This window comes from Hyla sarda, chromosome 7, assembly GCF_029499605.1.
Source record: "Hyla sarda isolate aHylSar1 chromosome 7, aHylSar1.hap1, whole genome shotgun sequence".
Taxonomy (NCBI): Eukaryota; Metazoa; Chordata; class Amphibia; order Anura; family Hylidae; genus Hyla; species Hyla sarda.
This window is the reverse complement of record NC_079195.1, coordinates 101,309,578-101,336,386: the sequence shown is the minus strand read 5'-3', so window position 1 is coordinate 101,336,386 and position 26,809 is coordinate 101,309,578. Positions and strand designations below refer to the sequence as shown.

The following is a 26,809-nucleotide window of genomic DNA, read 5'->3' as shown; positions in this document are numbered from 1 at the left end:
AGGTGCATTCACACTTGTGTTGGTAGGTTCCGTTAGAATATTTAAAGGGGTAATCTAGCCTTTAGAATTGATGGTCTATTCGTAGCCCATGCAATCAACTAATCCCCTTCAATGTTCACCAGCATTTCTTTCTGCATCACCGAACTTTTAGTTGAGGTTAAGAAAGGTATTGCAGCTTTGTACGATTCAAGTCAACAGGACAATGCTGAAGTACTTTGCACCACCACCTACTAACAGTACAGCAATGTAGGTATGAACACTGGTGAATGGAGAGGCTGCAGTGCAACATAAGTGCCATGGCCCCCTTTAAACAGACCAGTGGGTGTCAGATCTAACGCTGATGGCAATGATCAATTTAATATCACCTTTGGATCCCCTTTAATATTTTTGATGGCAAGATTAGTGCTGCATAGCGTGTCATTCTTGCAGTCTAGAAACCATCTGTTAACATGATGGATACATAAACTGAAGGCCTAACTCTAGTGTGAATACAGGCAGGCTGCTTCATGTAGATAATGTTTGGCTATTACCTACCAATCCTCTCTGCCACATAGTACAGTCGGCTGAACACTGTCTTTGCCAAGCATACTGCTTTGTAGCCTCTCCTGTGTCTTACACCTACATATCTGATTCTCCAGCATGTTATTTACAATTTCTAAGGTTCTAACAAAAGCTTCTGGCAATATGTGATCTGGTCAATCCACCTATGTGATGCCTTATACTGCTGTCTGCAGACAATGATCGGAAACAGTGCTGTTTTACCCTAAACAAACATTAAGGGGAAGAGTAGTGGAGCTTTAAAGGGTGTCTATTATGGAAACAGAGTAGCTAACCAAACATGAAGTATGTAAAAGAGAAACATAGGGGGGGGGCACTTACGAGTCGGAGTCTCTTGGAAGGTGCAAACTTTAGTTTCTTTAATAGGTGCAAAGAAAATCCATAACGCAGGATGCCAGGAATCACAGCGTGGTGCAGTTAACAGCTGCTTTAACGCCAGGAGTGGCACTTCTTCAGACTACGCCTCTTCCATGACCTGGATGCAGGTAAATACACCTCTCTGTCCACGTCACAGAAGATGGGCGTTTCCATTAAAACCATGAAATACAAAAGGTAAACATAACATCAACAGCAAGCAACGATCCATTTTTAAAAAAAGCTGTTAACTGCACCACGCTGTGATTCCTGGCATCCTGCGTTATGGATTTTCTTTGCACCTATTAAAGAAATTAAAGTTTGCACCTTCCAAGAGACTCCGACTCGTAAGTGCCCCCCCTATGTTTCTCTTTTGCATCTTCCATTTACATTGTTATGAAGACTTTATGGGGGTGAGCACACTGTGGAGGTTCGTAGGTGGGCGTCATTAATGGAAGCCGACAGCACTCCAGGGGATGAGAGTTTAATCTGATAGTGCCGATCGCTGATTCTTTGCATGTCTACTCAAACATGAAGTATGTTACTAACACTAAGGCCTGTCTTCCATGGCAAACTCAATTTTCCCAAGAACATAAACAGAATGGTCATACCTTCGGCTTAAAGAAGCTCTCAGCGCTGATGAGCCTTCAGAGGGTGCGCCAGCACACAGGTGAGCAGTGAACTCCCGGACTACAGGGTGATAATGTCTCTGAAAAAGTATCAAATATACATTTCAATAATAGACAGACACATATTGATGAGAAGTGGTTAGAACAGCTATTTCCACATATACAGGTACAATCAGAACTCTCCTTCCTTTAATTACAGGGGACTTCTGATAACCTGCAGGTAGTGAGCACATCTAATACTGTCCACCTCTACCAAAAACACCATTTAGTCTATATAGGTAGGAAAAAAATGACCCTTTAAAGGGGTATTCAGGCTTTAGACATTTTATACCCTATCCAAAGGACCCTGCAGCACCCGTATTATGTGCGGAGCTACGTCTCCAGGCTCGGGAAAAAACGGAAGTTTCCAGGACTGGAGGCATGATGTAACGCCATGACCCCCCCCCCCCCCCTCATGACATCACGTCACGCCCCCTCCTTTCATGGAAATTCTTCAGGGATCTGCAAGCGCCTCTCCAGAGCCTGCCACTCATCTGTAATAAGAGTTTTAAAGGCTAACATGAACCGAAAAAACTTTTGCTTATTGAGGTTTCAGACCAGCAAACATTCCGTCCTGGATGGACATAGGTTCTGGGAGTATCTATTTTATTCATAGGGCTAAGTAAGATATCTGTATCGTCAGAAGAAAAATAATATTTTTTATCATCCCTCTCAGGAGGAGTGTCTTGAATTTCACCCTCTTCATCAGAGTAAGTAAGACCGGAATTTGAATCTTCATTAGAATCAGAGTCTGAGTCCAAAACAATAGCAGTTTTTTTCTTTTTTGGTGAAGGAGGTTCAGCCACAGGTGTATCAGAATTAACAGGAGCTGAAGAACTAGGCGGTACAGTAGCTATGGAAGACTGTACTTGTTGATTTATAAGTAAACAAAGCTCATTCAAAAAGGACGGAGATTCCTTGAAAACAATTTTGTCAGTGCAGGCTTTACAAAGGGGTTTAGGATGGGTATCCGGTAGTACAACAGAACATATTCCACATTTTTTGGATTTAGATTCCTTAGAAGTTTCTTTAGAGTATTCTCTTTCATTTAATTTCTTCTGGGCCTCCTTGTCTCCCTAAGTGGGAAAAGGAATACCCATAAGAATCAAGGCTATATGCTACTTCAGAAAGTAGAATAGAATAGAATGTGTCAGCAGATAAGAACCATATAGCCTTATGCCTATCCCATGCATGTTTAATCTCCTTCACTGTATTTGCAGCGACCACTTCTGCAGGAAGGCTTTTCCATGCATCCACTACTCTCTCAGTAAAGAAATACTTCCTGTTATTGCTTTTAAACCTTTGCCCCTCTAATTTAAAACTATGTCCTCTTGTGGTAGTTTTTCTTCTTTTAAATATGCTGTCCTCCTTTACCGTGTTGATTCCCTTTATGTAATTAAAAGTCTCTATCATATCCCCTCTGTCTCTCCTTTCTTCCAAGCTATACATGTTAAGGTCCTTTAACCTTTCCTGGTAAGTTTTATCCTGCAATCCATGTACTAGAAGCCGGCCAGCTCCTTACATGACAATGCGCTCAGCCTATCATCGGCCCAGGCGGGACATCGCTGCGGCCGGTGATAGGCTGAAGGCTCTGAGACGTCCCAACACCAGGAAGCAGCAAGAACAGAGGAGAACAGTGAGGCCGATTCCTTAGCAACGGAGCACGAAGGTGAGTTAAAGTTTGTTTTTTAATATTTGCAGCCCGGGCACAGGAATACAAAGTACTGCGCAGCAGCTGATAATTATTTGCCGGGGGGGGGGAGAGAAGCTGCGCTCGCGGGTGACATACGATTAGTCCCGGGATGTGGGGTGCAGAGCTGGGCTGATAAATCGGCAGGGGAGAAGCAGAACAGCGCCCGCGGGTGACACATGATTAGTTAGGTGACAGCGCGCTGCGGCTGATAATTCATTAATTCGAGTGGGGGAGGGGCCAAACCGGTATTGCGGTATGGGCCAAAATTCATATCGTGCAGGAAAAAAATGTTGGTATTCGGTATGAACCGATATACCGCCCAGCCCTAATTTTTACCCCTGTTCCTTTTTACTTTGTAAATATTTTATTTTTATACTGTTATCTCCAACTTTTAATTGTCTTTGAACCTAACAGATACATATATATATATATATATATATATATATATATATATATATACGCACACACTATACTTCATGTAAAATTTACATAGCACAGTCACCCTTTGGAGTCACGTCCTATGTAACCCCACCGATTTCGTGCTTCATTTCTGTCGTATACAGCTAAAGTGCGATGTTACATATGAACATTGTGTATGCACAACCCCCCTTGTGCATACACCCACAATAGACATAATCCCGTGATTTTACACTTGACATGTTGCTATCACTTGTATCCTTGATATTACTGTCTTTTAGTACTGTATGTTTGGACCTGAGGAAGGCACATTGTGTGCCGAAACGAGTCATCCGTTGTGTCAAATAGATTCAATTGTCCTGTGCTGGCTCGAGTCTCTCCATTAGTGACCACTTTTGCACAGAGCCTCTAAGACCGTTTTTTTTTCCTATAACCCACGATAAGCCATACGTTTAACTCCTTAATGCACCTCTGCCTATCATTCTGAATGTAATGCACAGGCAAAACTCCAGAAAATGAAACATTGGATACAAAATCCTGATCATCATTACCAAGTGTGATAAAAGATTCCTTCACCTCTGAAACTTCATTGCAAGACAAGTCATTTGACCCTAGATGGACAAGGACATCCCCGTCCCCTTCCTGCTTTGCTTGCTTAAAGGGGTACTCCGGTGAAAACCTTTTTTCTTTTAAATCAACTGGTGGCAGAAAGTTAAACATATTTGTAAATTACTTCTATTAAAAAATCTTAAGCCTTCCAGTACTTATTAGCTGCTGAATGCTACAGAGGAAATTCCTTTCTTTTTGGAACACTGATGACATCACGAGCACAGTGCTCTCTGCTAACATCTCTGTCCATTTTAGTAACCGTGCATAGCAGATGTATGCTAAGGGCAGCGTGGCGGCTCAGTGGTTAGCACTGCTGCCTTGCAGTGCTGGGGACTTGGGTTCAAATCCCACTAAGGACAACAATTAAAGTGTTATTTTTATTATAATAACATCAGCAGAGACAACTGTGCTCGTAATGTCATCAGAGAGCATTCCAAAAAGAAAAGAATTTCCTCTGTAGTATTCAGCAGCTAATAAGTACAGGAAGGACTAAGATTTTTTAATAGAAGTAATTTACAAATATGTTTAACTTTCTGCCACCAGTTGATTTAAAAGAAAAAAGGTTTTCACCGGAGTACCCTTTTAACAATATTAAGAATACGTCTTCTAGCAGTAGCACCCGGGAGACATCTAACAAAACCATTTTCCTTAAGCTCCACACTTCTTATGATTGAATCACCCAGCAACAACTGTTTCCTTTCAGACTTCACTTTATCTTTTTTGTCCTTGGCTGCAGTCTTGCAAACATTAGACATAGGAGTCAATGGTTCCTCACCCTCTGTGCTTGAGCCAATATCCATGTTGCCCTTACATTCTGAGAATGCTGCAAATTAATAATGGAGAACCGCAGACTGTGGGACACAAAGCTTAGTCTTCCAGAACCTACTGTAACCCATCTGCCATTTCTAGGGGTCCTCTGTGGCAGATGCAGTGGCATTACAGCAGTCTCAGCCTGAGTTTGTTTAACAGATCATTTAAACATCTCAGATTTCAAAATGCAATTTCCTGCTGCAGTAAGGAGAACTGTCTACAGACCTGACAGCATCTAAGCCTCCAAAGAGTGGAACATGAAATAAATGCACAACAATTCAAGCACTTTCCATTTTAAAGAGGAGAACATTTTAAAACAAACAAATCTTACCTTTAGAATATAGGTCACACATGCGCGCCGCAACGTCAGCATGGAGCCTGTAACAGCCTGGGAGCTCCAGGAGATCAGAGACCAGCCTGTACAGGACTCCTGCCGCATAAACCTGGACGAGCACGACGGTAGGAGGAAGGGACCAGAAGGCAGCAACCCTAAGAAGGCATGACCCGATGCAGCAAAGGGGGAGGGAGATGCACAGTGACTGACTGCCTGGCAGCCCTTTCCGGAGCAGAAACCAGCCCACCAGAGGTAAGAACCTCACCTCTCCGTGTATGCTCCTAGGAACAGAAAATACTGAGGGGTGGATGAGGAGGGGCCTATTTAACCTCTCTGTTTCCTGTTCCTATTAGAGCTACAGGGGACAATCTCACGGTGGTGCTGTCATGAGGATGAAATGAAAACTTGTTACTGCAATCCTTTTCGGTGAGAAATACTTCATTTTCTTGAAAAATTTGAGGGGTGCCAACATTTACAGCCATGACTGTACCTGCTGGGACAAAATGGCTGCCTCAGCTTTATTTCCACGGCTGATGTCAGACTGGGAGAGTACACATCTGCAAGCCCTTTAACCATTCTTTATCAAATCTTTCTGAACGCAAGTCTTTATCACAAGCCATCACATACATATAAAATACATATAAGCTAATTATACATGGCTAACTAGTTTGGCATCTAGTACGTTCCAAGATTGGGATAGCTACACATCTCATTCTCACAATGTAAAGTCTCTTATCTGCAAGTTTCATCAAAATATATTCACAGCTCTATATAAAGCTGGAGAACGACAGATAAAAAATGACTTTAAGTGATGATTTTGGATATCTCTACACTGATTCCATACAGGGTCACAGCTTTCACACAACACTGACAGCTCCACATACCATTCTCATCAGTACACAAGCCCTAATAAATCAGGTCTTCATAAGATTCCAGAGGAGCTCACAGCATGAAAGTCTGCCTGCTCATGATGAGAATCTGTCACTGTTCAACTGCATATATAGGGGATATTTATTTATTCCACCTCATGGTCTTTCTGCCAATGCAGCATACAGTTGCACTATTACATTCTATTGATTAATTTCTGTACGCTAAAAATGGCAGGTCGCTCCTGGTGTTGAAGAAAACACTTTATTAAGATGCTAAAATCTCACCTTCCAGCAATCTAAAAGATTTTGGTTACCATATATACTCGAGTATAAGCCGACCCGAATATAAGCCGAGGCCCCTAATTTCACCCCAAAATCCCAGGAAAAATTATTGACTCGAGTATAAGCCTAGGGTGGGAAATACATCATCCCCCTCCTGTCATCATCACCCTGTCATCATCCCCCTTTCATCATCACCGCCTGTCATCATCCCCCCTTCATCATCCCCTTATCATCCCACACTCCCCCTTCATCATCCCCTTGTCATCATCCCCTTGTCATCATCCCCACCCCCCTTCATCATCGGCTGTCCGGGCTTGCTGGGAGTTGTAGTTTTGAAACCTCTGGAGGTCCGCAGGTTGAAGACCACTGCGGCCTTCGACATCATCCAGCCCCCTCTCACCCCCTTTAGTTCTGTACAGTACTCGCCTCCGCTCGGCGCTGGTCCGGTGCTGCAGGACTGTCCGGTGAGGAGGTCGTCCGGTGGGATCGTGGTTCCGGGCTGCCATCTTCACCGGGGGCGCCTCTTCTCCACGCTGCGGGCCCGGAATAGAGGCGTTGCCTTGACGATGACGCAGAAGGACGTTGGTAATAAACGTACCTCTGCGTCGTCGTCAAGGCAACGTGACTATTCTGGGGCCGGGCCCGAAGCGCGGAGAAGAGGCCTCCCGGTGAAGATGGCAGCCCGGAACCACTATCCCACCGGACGACCTCCTCACCGGACAGTCCTGCAGCACCGAACCAGCGCCGAGCGGAGGCGAGTACTGTACAGAACTAAAGGGGGTGAGAGGGGGCTGGATGATGTCGAAGGCCGCAGTGGTCTTCAACCTGCGGACCTCCAGAGGTTTCAAAACTACAACTCCCGATGGCTGCCCGGGCTTGCTGGGAGTTGTAGTTTTGAAACCTCTGGAGGTCCGCAGGTTGAAGACCACTGAGGGCAGAGAGTTCACTCGAGTATAAGCCGAGGGGGGTGTTTTCAGCACGAAAAATCGTGCTGAAAAACTCGGCTTATACTCGAGTATATACGGTACATTACTTTGAATACCAAGCTGACAATCACAATGGGGTTTACTAGTAGATTACCTGCAAAAGGTGCAGCTCCCACAAGGCGGTATTCTGGGCATTACAATATTCTGGCTCATCCAGCTCCGGTAGGAAGAGTCCACTGCCTTGAGATTCATTATCAAGCAGAATGTCAGTCTTTGGAAACATCTAAAAATAACATAGTAACCAAGTGAAAATAAGTAGAATAAGAGGACATAAATGATCACATTGCTTGTATTCTTATCTAATACGTTATGCTGTATTATAGCAGAACACTAGTCTGGTTTCTTAAATTGACTCAGAATCTCGCAGAAATTAGCTTATGAACTGCTGGCACCAATAACTAGACCACAATAAAAGTATACATGTCATACCTTTGTAAGCATTGTCCTAGTCTTTATTATGCCAAAAGGCCATTTAAAGGGCCAATAAAGGGTCATACAGGAATGGCCTAGTGTCTGTAGTGCTCTAGGGCCACAACTCAAGTTCTCCTGTATCTTGACAGACCTCTCCATTCTTTATGTCTAATTTGGTATCCTAAATCTGCCTAATACGTGCTCCAGTTTTATGGTGCAAAGTACGGTAAACTTCACCAAAATTCCGATGCACGCATTTTTATTTCTCTCTCCCAAGTAAACACATAGGAGAAGGCAGGAGTGTAAACCAGGTCCTGCATCCCGGGCTCCCATGCTCAGATAACACTACCTTTCATATAGAAAGGAACAAACACCAGAATCCAGCTCACCCCTGTTCGCTTCCCGCGTAAAGGACCAGTGTGGACTACACAGTAAACCGTATCAAAGAAGAAATTGTCCAGCGCAGTAGCTCGAATGCAAGTGTAGTTTATTTCAAAACAGCAACACACATGGACCATGACAGCAGTGACGTGTTTCGATCGTCTCAGCGGTCTTCATCGTACTGACATAAGAGTCTCTTTTTTTGATTGCTTCTATGGGGGAGGGAGCAACCCACACAGGTGTAACGTATCTGTGTAAAGATACACCAAGCAAACTCCATTACAAACACGGATACATAAAAAATCTCCTGAAATGTATTCAATCTGATATAACTAACTTTATCATACAGGAGCAAAGGAATAACCATATGAAAAACTCTAGGCATGCTGGGAGTTGTAGTTTTGAAACATCTGGAGGTCCGCAGATTGAAGGCCTTAGTCATCATCCAGCCCCCCCACCCCCCTTTTGTTTTGTACTCGCCTCCCGGCGGAAAGTTAGGGTGAGCTGGTCCGGGCCATCTATACTGCAACGACCGGGGATAGTTAGTCGTTGCGGGCAAGCCATTTTCACAGGGGGGTCCTCTTCTCCGCGCTTCGGCCCCGGAGTAGTGACATTGCCTTGACGACGACGCACAGGGACGTTCACAGCCCGCAATGACTAACCATCCCCACTGGACGGTCCCTGCAGCATAGATTGCCCGGACCAGCTCACCCTAACTTCCTGCCGAGGGGAGGTGAGTACAAAACAAACGAGGGGGGGCTGGATGATGACGAAGGCCGCAGTGGTCTTCAACCTGCGGACCTCCAGAGGTTTCAAAACTACACCACCAAGCATGCCCGGACCACTGATGAAGCGATTGACAGGAGGAGAGTTCACTCGAGTATAAGCCGAGGGGGGGCATTTTAAGCACGAAAAATCGGGCTGAAAAACTCAGCTTATACTCGAGTATATACGGTAAGGGAATTCCATAAATATGGTTCACGTGGAATTGGTATGTAACTTATTAATATTAAATAGAGTATATAAAATATGAATATGTAAATAAATAGGTATACCAAAACAGTGAAGCATATTTAGATAATAACAGACCCATCAAAAGTGAGGAAAAATATGGAATGGATTAATAACAGGGAAATGGTACACATGAATTAGCCATGCATGCGTACCATTTCCCTGTTCTGTAGGAGCCTGCAAACACCACCTGTGGTGATGCAAACACAGCCTTGCGGCAATTGGTTAAAGGACTGGGTGAACATAGCAACCCTAGGAACCCTGCGACAACTTCCGAGGCATGGAGGAGCTATCTGTATCCCTGGAGGGATCTGAGCCCTGAACACTGGTGCTGGGTAAAGAAACAAAAGCATGAGCATGAATGCAAGTAAGACCTTTGGGGGTACGCCCCATTGGGGCAAAACCTGGATCATGCGATAAGAGGGCCTAAAGCTGTGACAACTGAGCCATCCTAGCCAAAGTCTAAGGCAGTAGAGCAGACGATTGAGGCACAGGGGGCCACAGAACATAGAGTTGCCCCATTAGGCCCCGTGGTGGAACAGAGGTACTGTGGAAACAAGACCACAAGAAGGCCCGAGGTACACTCCACCAAAAAGGAGGAGAAGCGGGCTCTATAAGTGCAGTGTCTCCATAGCATATGTAGGGACACAAGACTGCTACCTCACGAAAGTAGTGAGGTACCAAGACCCCGAAAAAACAACAGACATAGCAAAAGTCAGACAGTATGGAAAATAGGCGTAGCACCTATGGTGTGCCCTAACCATGCTCTTAGCAGACTAACATCACACCCTTCGAAAGGGGAACAGACTGCTTTTGTGCGAAGGTCTTGTGAACCTGCAGGAAATGTCCACACCCCATCTGCTAATGGTGCTACACACCAGGACTGCTGTTGCAGATAAGATGAAGGATGCATGTGGTGCAGCAAATGATGCAGACACAGTCTGACTTACTGGTAAAAGGTCCAATGAACCACAGAGACACTGTTGCCGGACTGCACATTGAAAGTGGGTTACTGAACTTCAGCCGCAGAGCAGCATGTATGGTAGGTGGCCGGGTGGATTAGCAAACGATGCAGACACGGTCTGGCTAATTGGACAAATGACACACCGGGGGTCCCTGTGGTCAGAATCACCCACTGAAAGAGGGTTACTTTTAGCCTTCAGCCGTGAGAGCGGCAGGCATGTGGTGAGGGACTCGCGAACCACCATATGGTGCATTGTATAGGGTCATGGAACACATGGGTCATTCCTTCGGAACCTCACCCGGCAGTACGTTAACTGAACTGCCGTGGTGTGGGAAATATATGGTAGGTGACCCGATTGAGTAGAAAACTAAGCAGACAACCGTCTGGCTGACTGGTATAGGATCCCCGAAAGTGGGGTACTGGAGTGTGGACGATCTGATGGGCTACCTGGTGGTGTAGGAGACCATATAGACCAATGTCTGGCCAACTGGCATACAGTCCCTCGTAAGTGTGGGGACACTCTTCCAGATTCCTCACATCAGCAGCGAGGTACGGGAAACCGTACAGAACAGCCCCGTGATGGGAGACTGTCGGCGGCAGAAATGTACAGACCCCAGTCTGGCCTATCGCTGGGGTACACCTTCAGGTGCTGGCCAGTGGGATAAGGGGGACAACAGCACAGATAGGTTAACATTGTACCCCTTGTATCGCATGCGGGAGAATGGGGGGCCATGATAGTATCCCTGTCTTCCTTGAAGATCGGGGGAGGTTTAGAAGCCATGGATTGTATCTCTGCTGCCCTGCATAGGGTCCATTGGACATGCCAGGTCACTTCTTCAGACACCTTGCACTAACAGTGGTGTACCGAAACTCCAGCCGCGGATGCGGCAGCCATGTGATGAGTGACAGGCGTTGGATGAAACCACGCAGACAACTGCATGGCTTACTGGTATCGGGTCCATTCTGTGTCCACTCAGGGTCACTCCCTCGGAAACCTCTCACTAAAAGTGGGTAGCCGGAACTCCAGCCAGGGATGCAGCCGGTATGCGATTGGTGTCCAGTGGCGGCGGAAACTATGCAGCCACTAGTCAGGCTGATCGCATGCGCACTTCAAGATCACTCCATGATGTGTGACTGGCAGCGGCAGAGACCACTACTGGTTTCCTAGTACCCTCCACAGAATAAAGGGCCGCATGGTGGACTCTTCAGGCACAGGGCAGCGGAAAAAGGCTCATGCATGAAAGAAGGGGATACCCCGGAAGGGCCCCCAGCTTCCGCCAGGAATGCATATGCACCAGCAGGGGCACCCCACTGGCGTCATGATTCGGAGGGAGGGAAGGGAATACGGCTGCGGGTGTGGCAGAAATGGCTCACTGAATGTATCCCCAGGATTTCCCAAAGGATCGAGAAAGCATTGTCAACGACCCGCCACGGCGTTCCACACATGTTCCCTCACCGAGTGAGAACCCTGTCGTTATACTTTTTTTTTTTTGTAATAAACATGAGGTGAAAAGGGGGGCAGGGAGCCTTACAATGTATCTGCACCACATGAGCCCGAGTGCTCGCCATAGTAGATCCACGTTTCCCTCCTGCAGGGACACTGACATCAATATGCGCACGCTAGAACTCAATAGGCTGGCGGGGGAGGGAGGAGGAAGGTCCCTAAGAGCGCGTGGCCCGAGAGGAGTGGGCGGAGTTCGCGCCCGTTTGTACAGGTCGAAGCCGCGGCCTAAATTAAAATGCCCCTGGTGTCCCGGCCGCCCTACCTGGGGTACGGCCGAAACTAAACTATAATGCTGGCCAGTGCTGCGCTAGCTCCCGACAGGGAGGGAGAGAGATGTGAGAGCAGCACGCAGTTGGAGGAAGTGGGCGGAGCTACTCACAAACGTGCAGGCCGGAGCCGTGGCATAAATTAATGTGCCCCCGGCGCTGCAGGCACCGTACGTCTGGAAGTGAACTAAGGACGCCGTCCATACTGCCACAAACCGCCGATAAGGACTGCAGCTGGCGCAAGTCGAATTACCGGACCAACGCGCTGCCCGACGGGGACTTGTGCAGTCACGGGAGAAGAGGAAAGACTAGTGAGTCACCTAAGAGAGGACCGGCGTAGCAACTAAGCCACGGTAAGTGCTGAAAAAGCAGCATCTGCAGCGCAAACTGAGGACTCCTGGCTTCTGTATGGGCTCCCAGGAGAGGAAAGCATAGCCCCCTAGAAAGAATAAAGATCAGCTCCCAAGTAGAAATGGAGAAGGGAGAGAGGAGGGGGTAGATACTTACCTCACCCGCCAATACTCGCCTACCGATTACTTCAACCAGGTAAGTGTCACCTGCATCATTCCAGGCTGCATCAGCAAGACGAGCAGGGACCATTGGGGGACCCGGACCCAAGTACTACCCCTGGCGCTGGCTGTTGGCGAGAAGGGGTTAACAGCACATACTCTATGTACTGTGCCCCTTTATTGCATTAACCCCTTAAGGACTCAGCCCATTTTGGCCTTAAGGACTCAGACAATTTAATTTTTACGTTTTCATTTTTTCCTCCTCGCCTTCTAAAAATCATAACTCTTATATTTTCATCCACAGACTAGTATGAGGGCTTGTTTTTTGCGCGACCAGTTGTCCTTTGTAATGACATCACTCATTATATCATAAAATGTATGGCGCAACCAAAAAACACTATTTTTGTGGGGAAATTAAAACGAAAAACGCAATTTTGCTAATTTTGGAAGGTTTTGTTTTCACGCCGTACAATTTCTGGTAAAAATGACATGTGTTCTTTATTCTGAGGGTCAATACGATTAAAATGATACCCATTATTATATACTTTTATATTATTGTTGCGCTTAAAAAAAATCACAAACTTTTTAACCAAATTAGTACGTTTATAATCCCTTTATTTTGATGACCTATAACTTTTTTATTTTTCCGTATAAGCGGCGGTATGGGGGCTCATTTTTTGCGCCATGATCTGTACTTTTTTTTGATATCACATTTGTATATAAAAAACTTTTAATACATTTTTTATAATTTTTTTTTTAATAAAATGTATTTAAAAAGTAGGAATTTTGGACTTTTTTAATTTTTTTTCGTTCACGCCGTTCACCGTACGGGATCATTAACATTTTATTTTAATAGTTTGGACATTTACGCACGCGGCGATACCAAATATGTCTATAAAAAATGTTTTTTACGCTTTTTGGGGGTAAAATAGGAAAAAACGGACGTTTTACTTTTTAATTGGGGGAGGGGATTTTTCACTTTTTTTTTACTTTTACATTTTTTTACATTTTTTTTTACACTTGAATAGTCCCCATAGGGGACTATTCATAGCAATACCATGATTGCTAATACTGATCTGTTCTATGTATAGGACATAGAACAGATCAGTATTATCGGTCATCTCCTGCTCTGGTCTGCTCGATCACAGACCAGAGCAGGAGACGCCGGGAGCCGCACGGAGGAAGGAGAGGGGACCTCCGTGCGGCGTTATGAATGATCGGATCCCCGCAGCAGCGCTGCGGGCGATCCGATCGTTCATTTTAATCGCGAACTGCCGCAGATGCCGGGATCTGTATTGATCCCGGCACCTGAGGGGTTAATGGCGGCCATTGCCGGCGGGTCCCTGGCTGCGATCAGCAGCCGGGATCAGCCGCGCATGACACGGGCATCGCTCCGATGCCCGCGGTTATGCTTAGGACGTAAATGTACATCCTGGTGCGTTAAGTACCACCTCACCAGGACGTACATTTACGTCCTGCGTCCTTAAGGGGTTAAGGGGGAACAGGTAGCACCATTCTCCTTAACCCCACCTGAAAATGGAAAACAAAAGGGAGGAAAATAAAAAAAAGACCAGGTCTGGAGAACTCCAGACCTGTGTCTGCCTCTTACTGACACTTAGCTAAACTGGTTACCTCACTTCCAGTGGGTGGGTATGTCCTGCCAGTGAAGAGCCGACTTCTTTTCCTAGTGTCAGCACCTCCGAGTGGCAAGAGCATATACCCATCAGTATCTGTGTTCCCCAATGAAGAGCAACCGAGAAAGTAACCGTTAGATTAAATACATTTCAGGAGATTTTTAATGTTTCAGTGTTTGTAATGGAGTTTGCTTGGTGTGGGGGAGAGTCCCACCTATCTTTACAGATATGTTACACTTGTGTGGGTGGCTCCACCCCCATATGAGCAATCCAAAAAAAGACTGTCAGTACGATTAAGATCGCTGAGACGATTGAAACACGTCACTGCTGTCATGGTCCATATGTGTTGCTGTTTTGAAATAAACTACACTTGCATTTGAGCTACTGCGATGGACAATTTCTTTGATACTTTTCATATAGTAACGTTTTCTCAGACACAGCTGCTATACCGAAAGTTTCTCCCTGCACAGACCTAGCTCTGAGGCATATTAGAGATTACCTCAGTTTTTACAGAGGACCTGTACTCTCTTCTGACCTGTCAGTTGTAGTAAATATTAAGGAGATTTATCATTCTTTTCAAACGTATGGTATTTATATGACAATTTTTTTTTACTTACTTTTGCATATAGTTGCACAACCTTGAAAATAAATCACATGAAAGCAAAATACGGGAAACCCGCTTAGAAAAGCATTTTTTAAAGCAAAAAAGTTTTCCCTTATGTTAATAGCCGAAGTTCTTTATCTACCCTTTATTACCAGTAGCGTTGCTACAGAGTGACGGGGAGGGGGGTGTACCGCAGCGGGTACGTTACCCACCCCAAATGTGCATGAAGCTGTATTACTATGGATGTTTCTTTTTTTTTTAAGGAAAAATTTTTGTGCCACATATGGGTTTACGTAGTCTGTAAAAATTCTTACACAATTATTTTGTGCCTTATTCTATTTTAACACAACATTAATTAAAATATTTTGTGGGTACGCCAACATGTACGTGTCCTAAAATTAACAAGGTGTGCAGTGTATATTTTCAACCTTAAAATGTATAGAATTATTAGTAATATAATTTGTTTCTATAATTAACATTAATGTAGTAGCTTTGTTTCATGATGCAGAACAAGAACAGTTTTTAAAGTGGGTGTTAATGTCCTTTTCTGTGGACGTATGCACTTTCTGTGGATACAGGTTGGACCTGGAATACATATGCGACTTTTAAATGGAGATGCAACTTTTTTTTCTTCATAAATAGCGACTATAGCATTTGATAAATACATGACCACAGCAAAGTAAAAAAATTACTACGTGAGCAGATTTCAGAAATGTTCTTTGGAATAAGCAAAACAAAATCTACTATGGAGCTTGATAAATTTCCTAAGTAAATAATTCTGGAACATATATTCTTATAGACATGTTGTGTCGTTTCTCTTATTTTTACTAGAAATGTATGTCTAGCTAGCCAACTGGGCGTTAACAGTGGAGGCTGTGTCCCTACACTGTGACACCATAGTCTGAGACGGTTAAGGGACAACCCCCCACCCCCGTAACTGGTAACACCCAGTTGGCTATGTAGACACTTTAGGACAATTAACACTAGGTAGAACACAGAGCCATTGCTGTGGAGGAGGAGTCGGAGGAAATTTTGGGTACCTGGAGTCGGCAAACAATGCACCGACCCCTACTAAATAGTTACTGCAATGCCACCCACCCAAGTCAGTGTCGAAAAATTATTTTCAGCCCTAAAAATAATAAAGTCTGACTTAAGAGCCTCTATGAAAGAGGATCTGGCAGAGGCAATTATCTTCCTTAGAACTCTACATTGAATTGATTTGCTAAGCCTATAACTACATTTCAAGATTAATATAAACCATTTCTAGGTTTTACAGATTTAGTTTTTGGTTCATATCGATAAGCTTTGTTTTTGTTCTAAAACAACCAAAAGTCTCTATGACAACGCACCATTGCTCTCAGACAAGGCCGCCACTACCTTAGTGATGCTTCCTTAGTGACAACTACTTCGTCCATGGTCCGGATGCACCATGGAGGTCCCCGGCTACCAATAATCTGTCCAACACTTTTGTACTACACTGGCATTTAATTCCTGTATGTCACCACCTGGATTGTATTCTCATCTTGATTCTACTTGTCTTTATTCATGCTAATGTCGATTATTTTGGCACCAAATGTAACTGTATTTAAACCCCGTATGTACTGTATAGCACTATCACTGATCTGAAGAACGGTGCGTTGTCCCCCAAAATGCGTTATCCTGTTTACTTTGCTTTATTCTCAATAAAGCGGTTCAGCTTTGTTCCACATCACTTTTCTGGTCCGATCCTTCTTTTCCACACTGGAAACAAAAGGATTTTTTTTGCATAATTCCATGGCACTTACTCCAGGTTTGGCAAGCCCTTTCCTGAAACCTTGGCTCGGCAGCTGTCTCCAGCATTCTTACCCCGCTTGGTGGGTTTGATACACGAGTTTTCCACTCGCTCCAGGTGAGAACCCATTACCTACGGGCAACCTGTGCCCACCTGCCTCTACTTCATCATTCCTTCTTTATTTGCGGTAACACACTAGGCGCCCCCCCCCGCCAGTCTTTAATTTTCTATTCAAATACATATTCTACAGACATGATGGGAGTTTTAGCTTCACAATAGCTGGAGAGCCACTTGAACCAAGGTTATTGGTGGGGGTCCCAGCATTTGGACCTCCACCAAAAAAATGGGCTGCTTATTCTAGAATGCCCGGGCCTATTTTTGATTCCAGTCACTGATATCTTTGTGACATGTATGTTGCCTTTCTTTCCTTCAAGGAATGTATAAAATACATTTGCATATTAATACAGAGGAGTCTGAGTCGGAAGTACAAAAAACTGAGGAGTCTGAACATTTATCTACCGACTCCACAGCCCTGCACAGAGCTATAAGAAAAGATGTTCCAGAATTGTTATTTCATGGGCAATACACATGATCACTAAGCATGAAACCTTATAGCTGCCTACTGAATTGTATACACAGTGATTTAGCTATGTGAAAATTAGGGATCGACCGATATCGTTTTTTTTAGGGCCGATACCGATAATCGGTGAAGGTTAGGGCCGATAACTTATACCGATATTCCGGTATAAGTTATCGCCTATTTATCCCCCCGCGACACTGCTGCAGATCATTGATTTAAAGCGGGAGCTTTAAATCAATGCACTGCAGTGGCTTTTGCGGTGCCATAGGCCGCCGCCGCCACCCGCTTCTCTCCCCCTGCCTGTCCGGGGGTCCTGAGACCTATCACCGCCACCGCTCCCCCCGCCGCGCCGCACCGCGCCTAGGGGTGCCTCCAGCTGTTGCAAAACTACTACTCCCAGCATGCCCAGACAGCCAACGGCTGCTGGGAGTTGTAGTTTTGCAAAAGCTGGAGGGTCTACTGTAGGTATAGTATATTATACAGACCCCTGTCCATCCCAGAACCCTGACTCACCTTCCCAGTTGCTGCAGGGACCGTCCGGGTGCGGTGGGCGCGGGGCATTATCGGCAAGGTAATTGCCGATACCGATAATGCCCAAAATCGTGATTATCGGCCATACCGATAATCGGTCGATCCCTAGTGCAAATCACTTTTTCCACATATGCTTGAGGGTTTCATCAGCAACTTGTCAAAAAATATTTGGTGACTTATACCATGGTGTACTTAGAATTAAGTATAAAGGGCTAAATGTAGTTATTATAGTGTATGTTTTGTTAATTTTGCACAAAAAATAGCACTGTTTGCTGAATTTTTGAGCCCCATAAATGTGTATGCTCTGAAAATGGAAAGGACATTAACACTTAAGTTCTACGCTAAAAGCAACTGGTCTGTATGCTGCAGTATACATTGCATAACTTTTTAATTGTCGACATATACCCCAAACGTATGGGGAAAACATGATGTGCACAGAGCCTTACTGGGTCTGTGTATGTAGGCAGGAATAGTAATAAATCGTCTCAGTCTCCCCTCCAGAGAGTTCGTCTCTGACAGCTGGCTTTCCTCTCCTGCACGATGTCTGTGCAGCTGCAGACTATAGCAATCCCTATGGAGACACTTGCCGGCCACACAGACCTTTTAAAATGTTCAGCGGTCCACAAGTGGTTAAGAAATAAGAATAGCTTTGATATGTTGCTATGGGTAACGAGGCCAGCTTTTGTGTCAGACAGTTCTGCTAATGCTCCCCCTGAGTATTTTGGTTACCGTTTTCCCAACAGAAGGTCAGTCGGATAATGACATTGGGCCACGCTATGCAGTCAGCTTGTAATGAGATGTGATGGCGTCTTCTGGGATATTGTATTTGTATGTTATGTTTTCATCTCTTTCTGTGAATTAAAATGAAAACAAGGAGGTATGCGGCCTGTTTACAATAGTACCCGAGGGACATCCATTGCCTCGCCCCTGGAGAATATGGGACAAAAGGGCTCAATTTGCATTTGTGGTACATATTCATCTGCATAATGCATTAGGAAGGAACACTTGTTTTGGATGATGGGAATATTTGCGAATCCCTGTTATGACTTCAGAGAAAACGTACACATTAAAGCAAATTTAGCCTTTTTCATCCCCTATTTAGCATCTTCCCTTGAGACAATCAAACGTTTCCTTTTTTTTATTACAACTTACAAAATAGCTTATTTCCAGCTCTGCTGCACATTGTGCCTACTAGGAGGGTTTTATCTAACTCTGGAAAATCAACGTTTCTGTGACAATTGTAAATTACATTTCCAGATTAGCCGCTATCTGATAGTGTTCAATTCTTCCTTCAGACTTTAACTGAACAAATTGAAGTTAAAAGTAAATCCATTGGGGCACATTACAACGCCATACTGCCTGTGAAATAGTATTTGTTTCACAAAATGGCTCGCGCCATAGTTAACTGAATGGGACTTGCAGAAGGTGTTTGTTACTAAAATAAACTTATTCTGTATGGAACAAGTTTTCTGCAACAAGAAACGTGCGACAAAATACACAAAGAGTAAAGGCGTATAATAATACAGAACAAAGCTTTCTGCCTGACACAGCTTACCGTATATACTCGAGTATAAGCCGGGTTTTTCAGCACGATTTTTTGTGCTGAACCCCCCCTCGGCTTATACTCGAGTGAACTCTCCGCCTGTCAATCCCTTCTCAGTGGTCTTCAACCTGCGGACCTCCAGATGTTGCAAAACTACAACTCCCAGCATGCCCGGACAGCCATCAGCCTGTCCGGGCATGCTGGGAGTTGTAGTTTTGAAACCTGGAGGTCCACAGGTTGAAGACCACTGCGGCCTTCGTCATCATCCAGATACCCCCTTTAGTTTTCTACTCAGCTCCCCTCGGTGGGAAGGAAGGGTGAGCTGGTCCGGGCTATCTATGCTGCAGGAACCGTCCGATGGGGAGGGTTAGTCGTTCCGTGCTGTCCATTTTCACCGGAGGGGAGGGGCCCTCTTCTCCACGCTCCGGGCCCGGACTAGTGACATTGCCTTGACGATGACGCACAGGGACGCACATGAACGTCCCTGTGCGTCGTCGTCAAGGCAACGTCACTAGGCCGGGCCCGGAGAAGAGGGCCCCCCGGTGAAAATGGACAGCCCGGAACGACTAACCCTCCCCATCGGACGTTCCCTGCAGCATAGATGGCCCGAACCAGCTCACCCTTCCTTCCCACCGAGGGGAGGCGAGTAGAAAACTAAAAGGTGGTGTCTGGATGATGACGAAGGCTGCAGTGGTCTTCAACCTGCAGACCTCCAGAGGTTTCAAAACTACAACTCCTGGGAGTTGTAGTTTTGAAACATCTGGAGGTCTGCAGGTTGAAGACCACTGATGAAGGGATTGACAGGCGGTGATGATGAAGGGGGGGGGGGGATGATGACATGGGGGAGATGATGTATTTCCCACCCTAGGCTTATAGTCGAGTCAATAACTTTTCCTGGGTTTTTGGGGTGAAATTAGGGGCCTCGACTTATATTCGGGTGGGCTTATACTCAAGTATATACGGTACTACCACTTTCCTGAAAGTAGCCCTATAGCTTGTGGTATACATCAGCAAACCAGCATCCTGACATATCACAGCAGGCACCCACTAAATAATAATAATATTTATTTATATGGAGCCTACAGATTCCTCAGCACTAAATCTAAATTAATTCCAATGAACCCAATGTTAACTACGTTTGGCACATTTGAGAGCTTAAACGCTTCATTTTTGTAGGACAGCGTTGACCGAGCATTTTTCTTCTCAACAAACAAATTAAAAAAAAAAGCAACAAAAAAAACCTGCACACAGTTGTAAATGAATTGAACATAGTTGAAATAAATAGATTTAAAAGTCCTGAAGTATAAACATATCCAAAACAATTTACTCCAGCTAAACCACACCACTAACATTAACCAGAAAGCAAAACTGGCGATTAAAGAGGTGTTTAGGTAAGGCTACATTCACATCTCATTTTTGCAATACGGCTCCCGTATTTGGTTTCAGTGAAAAAAACGTATGGAACCATATTGCAAACCGTATGTATAGACATTTCATAGAAAACTGTATGCCAACCGTAGCATCCGGTTGTGTACATTTCGCATCATTTATCTTTTTTTTCCCCGTATCCAAAACCGTAGTCTACTACGGTTTTATGTCCACGTGAAAAAATTGATAGAACCCGTATACGTTTTTTTTTTTAAATGGTGGTCTATGGGAACCGTACTGAACTGTATGTGTGTACGGTTCCATCCGGTTTGCACAATACGGTTTTGCAGTTTGCACATGCGCAGTACACACCGAAAGTTCTTCCCACAAACACAACAAGAAGAACTTTATTTAATTAAGGACAAACATAAAACCGTATCCATTTCCAAAAACATTAAACCGTATGCAACCGCACATCCGTTTTCAAACCATATACGGTTTAAAACCGTAGAGAGGTCTATACGGTTGTATACGGTTCGGTCCGGTTTTAAGACATAAGTTTTTTTTTTACAAAAAACCTGACACGGGAACCGTATTGCAAAAACGAGCTGTGAATGCAGCCTAAGTACTTTAAATACCCCTTTAGGGGAGGGTCACACAGTGTATACGCAGAGTATTTCACACTGTACTGCAGAAAATACATGCATATTCTCCTATGACCAGACACATAGGGCTTCCCCCGGCCACCCTGTTTGTACACTGAGGTTTGGAGGTGGGCCCAGTGCTCCAACGTGACTGTGACATAAGGTCCCACCTCCAAACCTCACTGTACACACAGTGCTGCTGCTGGGTAACCCTATGCGTCTGCTCATAGGAGAATACGCTGCGTATACGCTACGTTGACCCTACCCTTAGGGTTTATTAACACTTACAGTATCTGCTGCATATTTGATGTCTGTTCACACATGATTTTTTGCTGCAGATTTGCTGTAGAAGATTTTGCTACCCAATGTAGACAATGGGCAGCAAAATCTGCTGCAGCAAAAATAAGTACGTGTGAACTGACCTTAAGGGTCTATTCAGTATCCTGCGACTATTTGATGCTGCAGATTTCAATGAAAAGTAAAAAGCGCAGGATACTGTACATGTGAATAGACCTTAGGATATGTTCACACATGCGTATTGTGCTGTTAATCGGTAGGAAAACCTGCAGCAATATAGGCAGCAAAATAAGCACACATGAATGTACCGTTAGGGTCAATTTAAAAGTCCTTATTTTTGCTGCAGATTTTCTGGAGAAGGAGGGCAGCAAAATCTGTAGCAAAAACTAAGGACATGTGAATTTACCCAAAGGGTGTATGCGCATGAACAGGATCTGCTGCAGATTTGATGCTGTGTTTAGTTTACAATGAAATCTGCAGCAGATCCTGTACGTGACCTGTACAGTGACCCCCCGACCTACGATGGCCCCGACATATGATCAAATAGACATACAATGGCCTCTCAGAGGCCATCGCATGTCGATGACAACATCGACATACGATGCTTTTTTATGTCGGGGCCATCGCATTAAGTGCTATCCGGCAGCGCAAAATGTTTAAGCTGCTGCCGGATAGCAGCTTAATGTTCCCCGTGTGGTGCGGTAAGTATTACTTACCCCTCCATGATGCTCCAGGGTGCCCTCCGGGACCAGCGCTGGTCTTCCGGTGTCTTCTCGGCCCTCTCCGGTGACGTCAATACGCTGCTGCGCACGTCATCCAATAGGAATGGCGTACGCAGCGGCGTAATGATGCCGCTACGCAGGCCCAGTAAGGCCTTGCGGAAGACAGTGGAGGACCGGAGAAGACAGCAGAGGACTGGAGATGACCAGGAGAGCCCAGTGGAGGACCGGGGTCACCATCGGGAGCGGCAGGGACACCATCGCGAGCGGCGGGGACAGGCGAGTACAGCTTCCTATAATTTACACTGCACGAATCCCTCAACATACGATGGATTCGACAAACGATGGCTCGTCTGGAACGAATTACCATCGTATGTTGAGGGACCACTGTATGTGTGAATACACCCTTAAATGGGCACTCTCTCAAACTCCCGGCCCGCGGAACGAAATTTTGCGGCCCGCACCAGGGATCTGGAATTTGTATTGGCCGACACCTGGAACTGCATGGCAGGTGATTTCTTCAAGCATTTTGCCCTGCTTCGGACAAGCAGGGCTAAATGCTGGAAGATTTCACACACTTTGGCAAACACTGCTACATGGGACCCAAAGCACATATGACGGGGCAACCAGTCTTGCCCCGTCAACTAAACTGTTACTTACATCTGCCTGCGGGGACTTCCTGGTGGAGGTGCGCGTGGTGAGTGATGTCATCGCAAGTGCCGTGCAGGGATGTCGACGTTCTGCGCAGTGCGTGCGATGACGTCACTTATAGCGCACACCTCAGCCAGGATGTCCCTGCAGGCAGATGTAAGTAGCGCTGTCCAGGTGGGGAATCTGTGCTAAGACTACCTAATGTGGGGAAACCGTTACTAAGGCTACCTAATGTGGGGAATCTGTGCTACGGCTACCTAATGTGGGGAAACTGTGCTAAGGCTACCTAATGTGGCCAAACTGTGCTACGGCTACCTAATGTGGGGAAACTGTGCTACGGCTACCTAATGTGGGGAATCTGTGCAAAGGCTACCTAATGTGGGGAAACTGTGCTACGGCTACCTAATGTGGGGAAACTGTGCTAAGGCTACCTAATGTGGCCAAACTGTGCTACGGCTACCTAATGTGGGGAAACTGTGCTAAGGCTACCTAATGTGGCCAAACTGTGCTACGGCTACCTAATGTGGGGAAATTGTGCTACAGCTACCTAATGTGGGGAAACTGTGCTACGGCTACCTAATGTGGGGAAACTGTGCTACCTAATGTGGGGAAACTGCTGCCTACCTAATGCGCCCAATGCGCATGATGGGAGCATTACATGTGAAGGGGTGCATTATATGTGAAGGGGCGCATGATGGGTCCATTATATGTGAAGGGGCGCACGATGGGTCCATTATATGTGAAGGGGCGCACGATGGGTCCATTATATGTGAAGGGGCGCACGATAGGTCCATTATATGTGAAGGGGCGCACGATGGGTCCATTATATGTGAAGGGGCGCACGATGGGTCCATTATATGTGAAGGGGCGCACGATGGGTCCATTATATGTGAGGGGCGCATGATGGTTCCATTATATGTGAGGGGCGCATGCGGCCCAGCCTCACCCAGCCACTACCTCCCTTGGCGCCCAGATAATTTGAGTTTGAGACCCCTGCATTATGGTAAATAACAAATCTTTATAATGTACTTTATTTAAACAAATTACATTTTCTATGTTTTATTTGGGTTTCAAAAAGCTGCCACTAGGTGTCTCCCTACTTGTCCAGAGCACCTTTTCCCCCCATCTTTTGCACAGACTTTGTACTCCTGCTGGCCTGGCAGAAGTCCAAAATCAGGAAATGCTGAGGGGGGTGTGTGCAGCCTTATCCAACCAGAGCTCATCTCACACGCTCACTAAACTGCTCTAGGCTGTGTGTAGCAGAGTGAGGACGGAAGTTCTCCCCTGTATGGCTTCTGATGATGTCACGCCTGCTGGGGAACGCCCCTTCCCAGTTTGTGAATCTGACTGAGACTGAACAGAAAATTCAGAGCAATATCAATGTAGAAAACTAAAAAAATAATAAAAATAAAGGCAGGGGGTGGCTTATCATGATGGGGGCAGTGAACTGGGAGGATTATTACATTTAACAAGATCATAGGAGGTACTCTGAGGAAAGGGCTCTCCGAGTCAGATTTTCAGTAGCGGAGTTTCTGATGCAGAAAATCAGCCACAGACCCCATTAAGGACACTCTATGGGGGATTTTCCACAACACAAACTTGGCATGAAAACATGAAAAAAAAAAAAACATGAAAACTGTTGCAGAAAATAGCACAAATTATGTTCAAAGTATAGGCATGATAGAGGTAAAAATTACCCCCGACAACCCCCCCCCCCCCCCCGCACCCAAATGGGGTTTGTGCCAAATGTAATTTTTATGTAAAAACCTGGAATAGGTGCAATGTTGTGTTGTACAACACTTTTTCCTGTGGTTTTACCTACAATTGGTATGACCAGCAACGGAGTTCTTCTAGTATTGCATTACTAAGACTTATATGTGGAGTCTCTCCTATGTAGCGGCAGCACAGTATCTCAATGTGCAATGGGATTTCCTTGAAGGTGAAATATCGCTAATAGGTGGTGGTCGTGTTGGGGGTAAGCTGACCCATTTTTTCAATGTTGCATCTTTATAAGGAAGCAAATGTAACTCCTGTGTACATAAATACAATAAAACCAACACTACCAGGCAGTTAGCACAGATGTCACATGATAGCCCAACTTGCTGAGAATGTCTGTTGTCAGGATGACTTACTTGCAGGAGTCCTCTGTTGGTGGACAGGATGCCAATGCATGAATTGGGTAGGACTTGCAGTGCCAATGTAGAAAGTCTCTTTATAAATGCCAGCGCCCTCTGTGGGGACACTTGCTTCCTGCGCTTGGTGAGCATCACTTCCAGACACTGAAGGGCAATCACTGTATCATCATTTGTAGATCCTGGAAGAAGAGAGGAATTCATATAGGAATACACATCTCAAAGCAAAAAATAATTACATCTCACTAGATCACAGAGCATTCCATTGTCCTCTCACGTAATCTTATGTCATGTGCAGTAGGCAACATGTTTAACTAGCATTCTGGACACTTCCTTTCTATGTATAACACTTTAAAGCAGTGCTTCCCAACCAGGGTGCCTCCAGCTGTTGCAAAACTACAACTCCCAGCATGCCCGGACAGCCTTTGGCTGTCCAGGCATGCTGGAAGTTGTAGTTTTTCAACAGCTGGAGGCACCCTGGTTGGGAAGCACTGCTTTAAAAGAAGTTTCTGGATTTCCATGGAAACTGGGTATTGTCCAGTGGTTATATGACTAAAACATTCACTGAAGATGTGGCGAGTGGTGCTGGCATTGTATACACAGCTGTACGGCACTGTGCCCTTCACTGGAATGTACTAGAACAGCTGTAAAGGTTGCACAGCATCCAGTCATGTGAACCTGAATTTTCAATGGTTCCCCCAAAAATGGAGATCCCAGATATCGATCCTAATCTTCTGTGGTCTCTCCAGAATCTGCGTCGTTAGCGGTAAAACCTCATATATGGGTCCGCTTCAAAAATAAACACAATAGAAATTTCCTATAAAAATCTGGACCCTAGTCTGAAGACTACATTGCAATTTGACAAGTGTCCTGCTCCACATAACAAAACGTTACTTTGGAAAACCAATGGGTTGGAGTGTTCTCATAGACGTGAGCAGACGGGAGCTGCTTCTTTTCTTATGGTTGGTGGGATGACTTTCAGCAATATGAAGTCCTGTACACCACTGCAGGTTATAATCGGAATATTTCTGCAGCTATAAGAGGCATTTTAAACAAAAGCATAAAAAATATATATATATATATATATATATATATATAATAATAATAGAAAAGTTTTAATCTTTTCAAGAGGAGGCACCAGACAATAGGCAGTGGACGGGCAGGGGGTACAATGGGCATACGGTTTGTGTTCACTTTGGATGGGAATACGCATAGCTGCTTTGAAATATCTAGAGATGAGCGAACTTACAGTAAATTCGATTCTTCACGAACTTCTCGGCTCGGCAGTTGATGACTTATCCTGCATAAATTAGTTCAGCCTTCAGGTGCTCCGGTTGGGCTGGAAAAGGTGGATACAGTCCTAGGAAAGAGTCTCCAGCCCACCGGAGCACCTGAACTCATTTATGCAGGATAAGTCATCAACTGCCGAGCCGAGAAGTTTGTGACGAATCAAATTTACTTTAAGTTCGCTCATCTCTAGTAATATCTACACACAAAAAAACATGTAACTTTGCAGAAGCAAAAATCTATATTCCAGTTATAAAGGCTTACACGAAGATCACACAGAACACAGCAAACATTAAGAAGAGAAGTCCCAGACAAGTTTTATAATGTTACTTTTTTTTTTTAGCGTCTCCCTCCTGAATGTAAACACAGTACATTCTGTTCTGGGGAACAAGATGAGCAGTGTTGTAATGTTGCAGCCTCCT

General features: G+C 45.1%; 1 protein-coding gene across 1 annotated transcript in view; it reads right to left on the bottom strand.

Moving 5' to 3' along the window:
* Positions 1-26,809, bottom strand: part of NOC3L (NOC3 like DNA replication regulator) — an 80,973-nt gene that overhangs the window by 4,350 nt on the left and 49,814 nt on the right. Inside the window, exons 17-19 of the mRNA XM_056530234.1 lie at positions 25,101-25,282; positions 7,675-7,803; positions 1,524-1,621 (exon numbers count right to left, since the gene is read on the bottom strand). Coding sequence (XP_056386209.1) covers positions 1,524-1,621; positions 7,675-7,803; positions 25,101-25,282 — 409 coding nt within the window. The remainder of the gene's footprint in view (positions 1-1,523; positions 1,622-7,674; positions 7,804-25,100; positions 25,283-26,809) is intronic.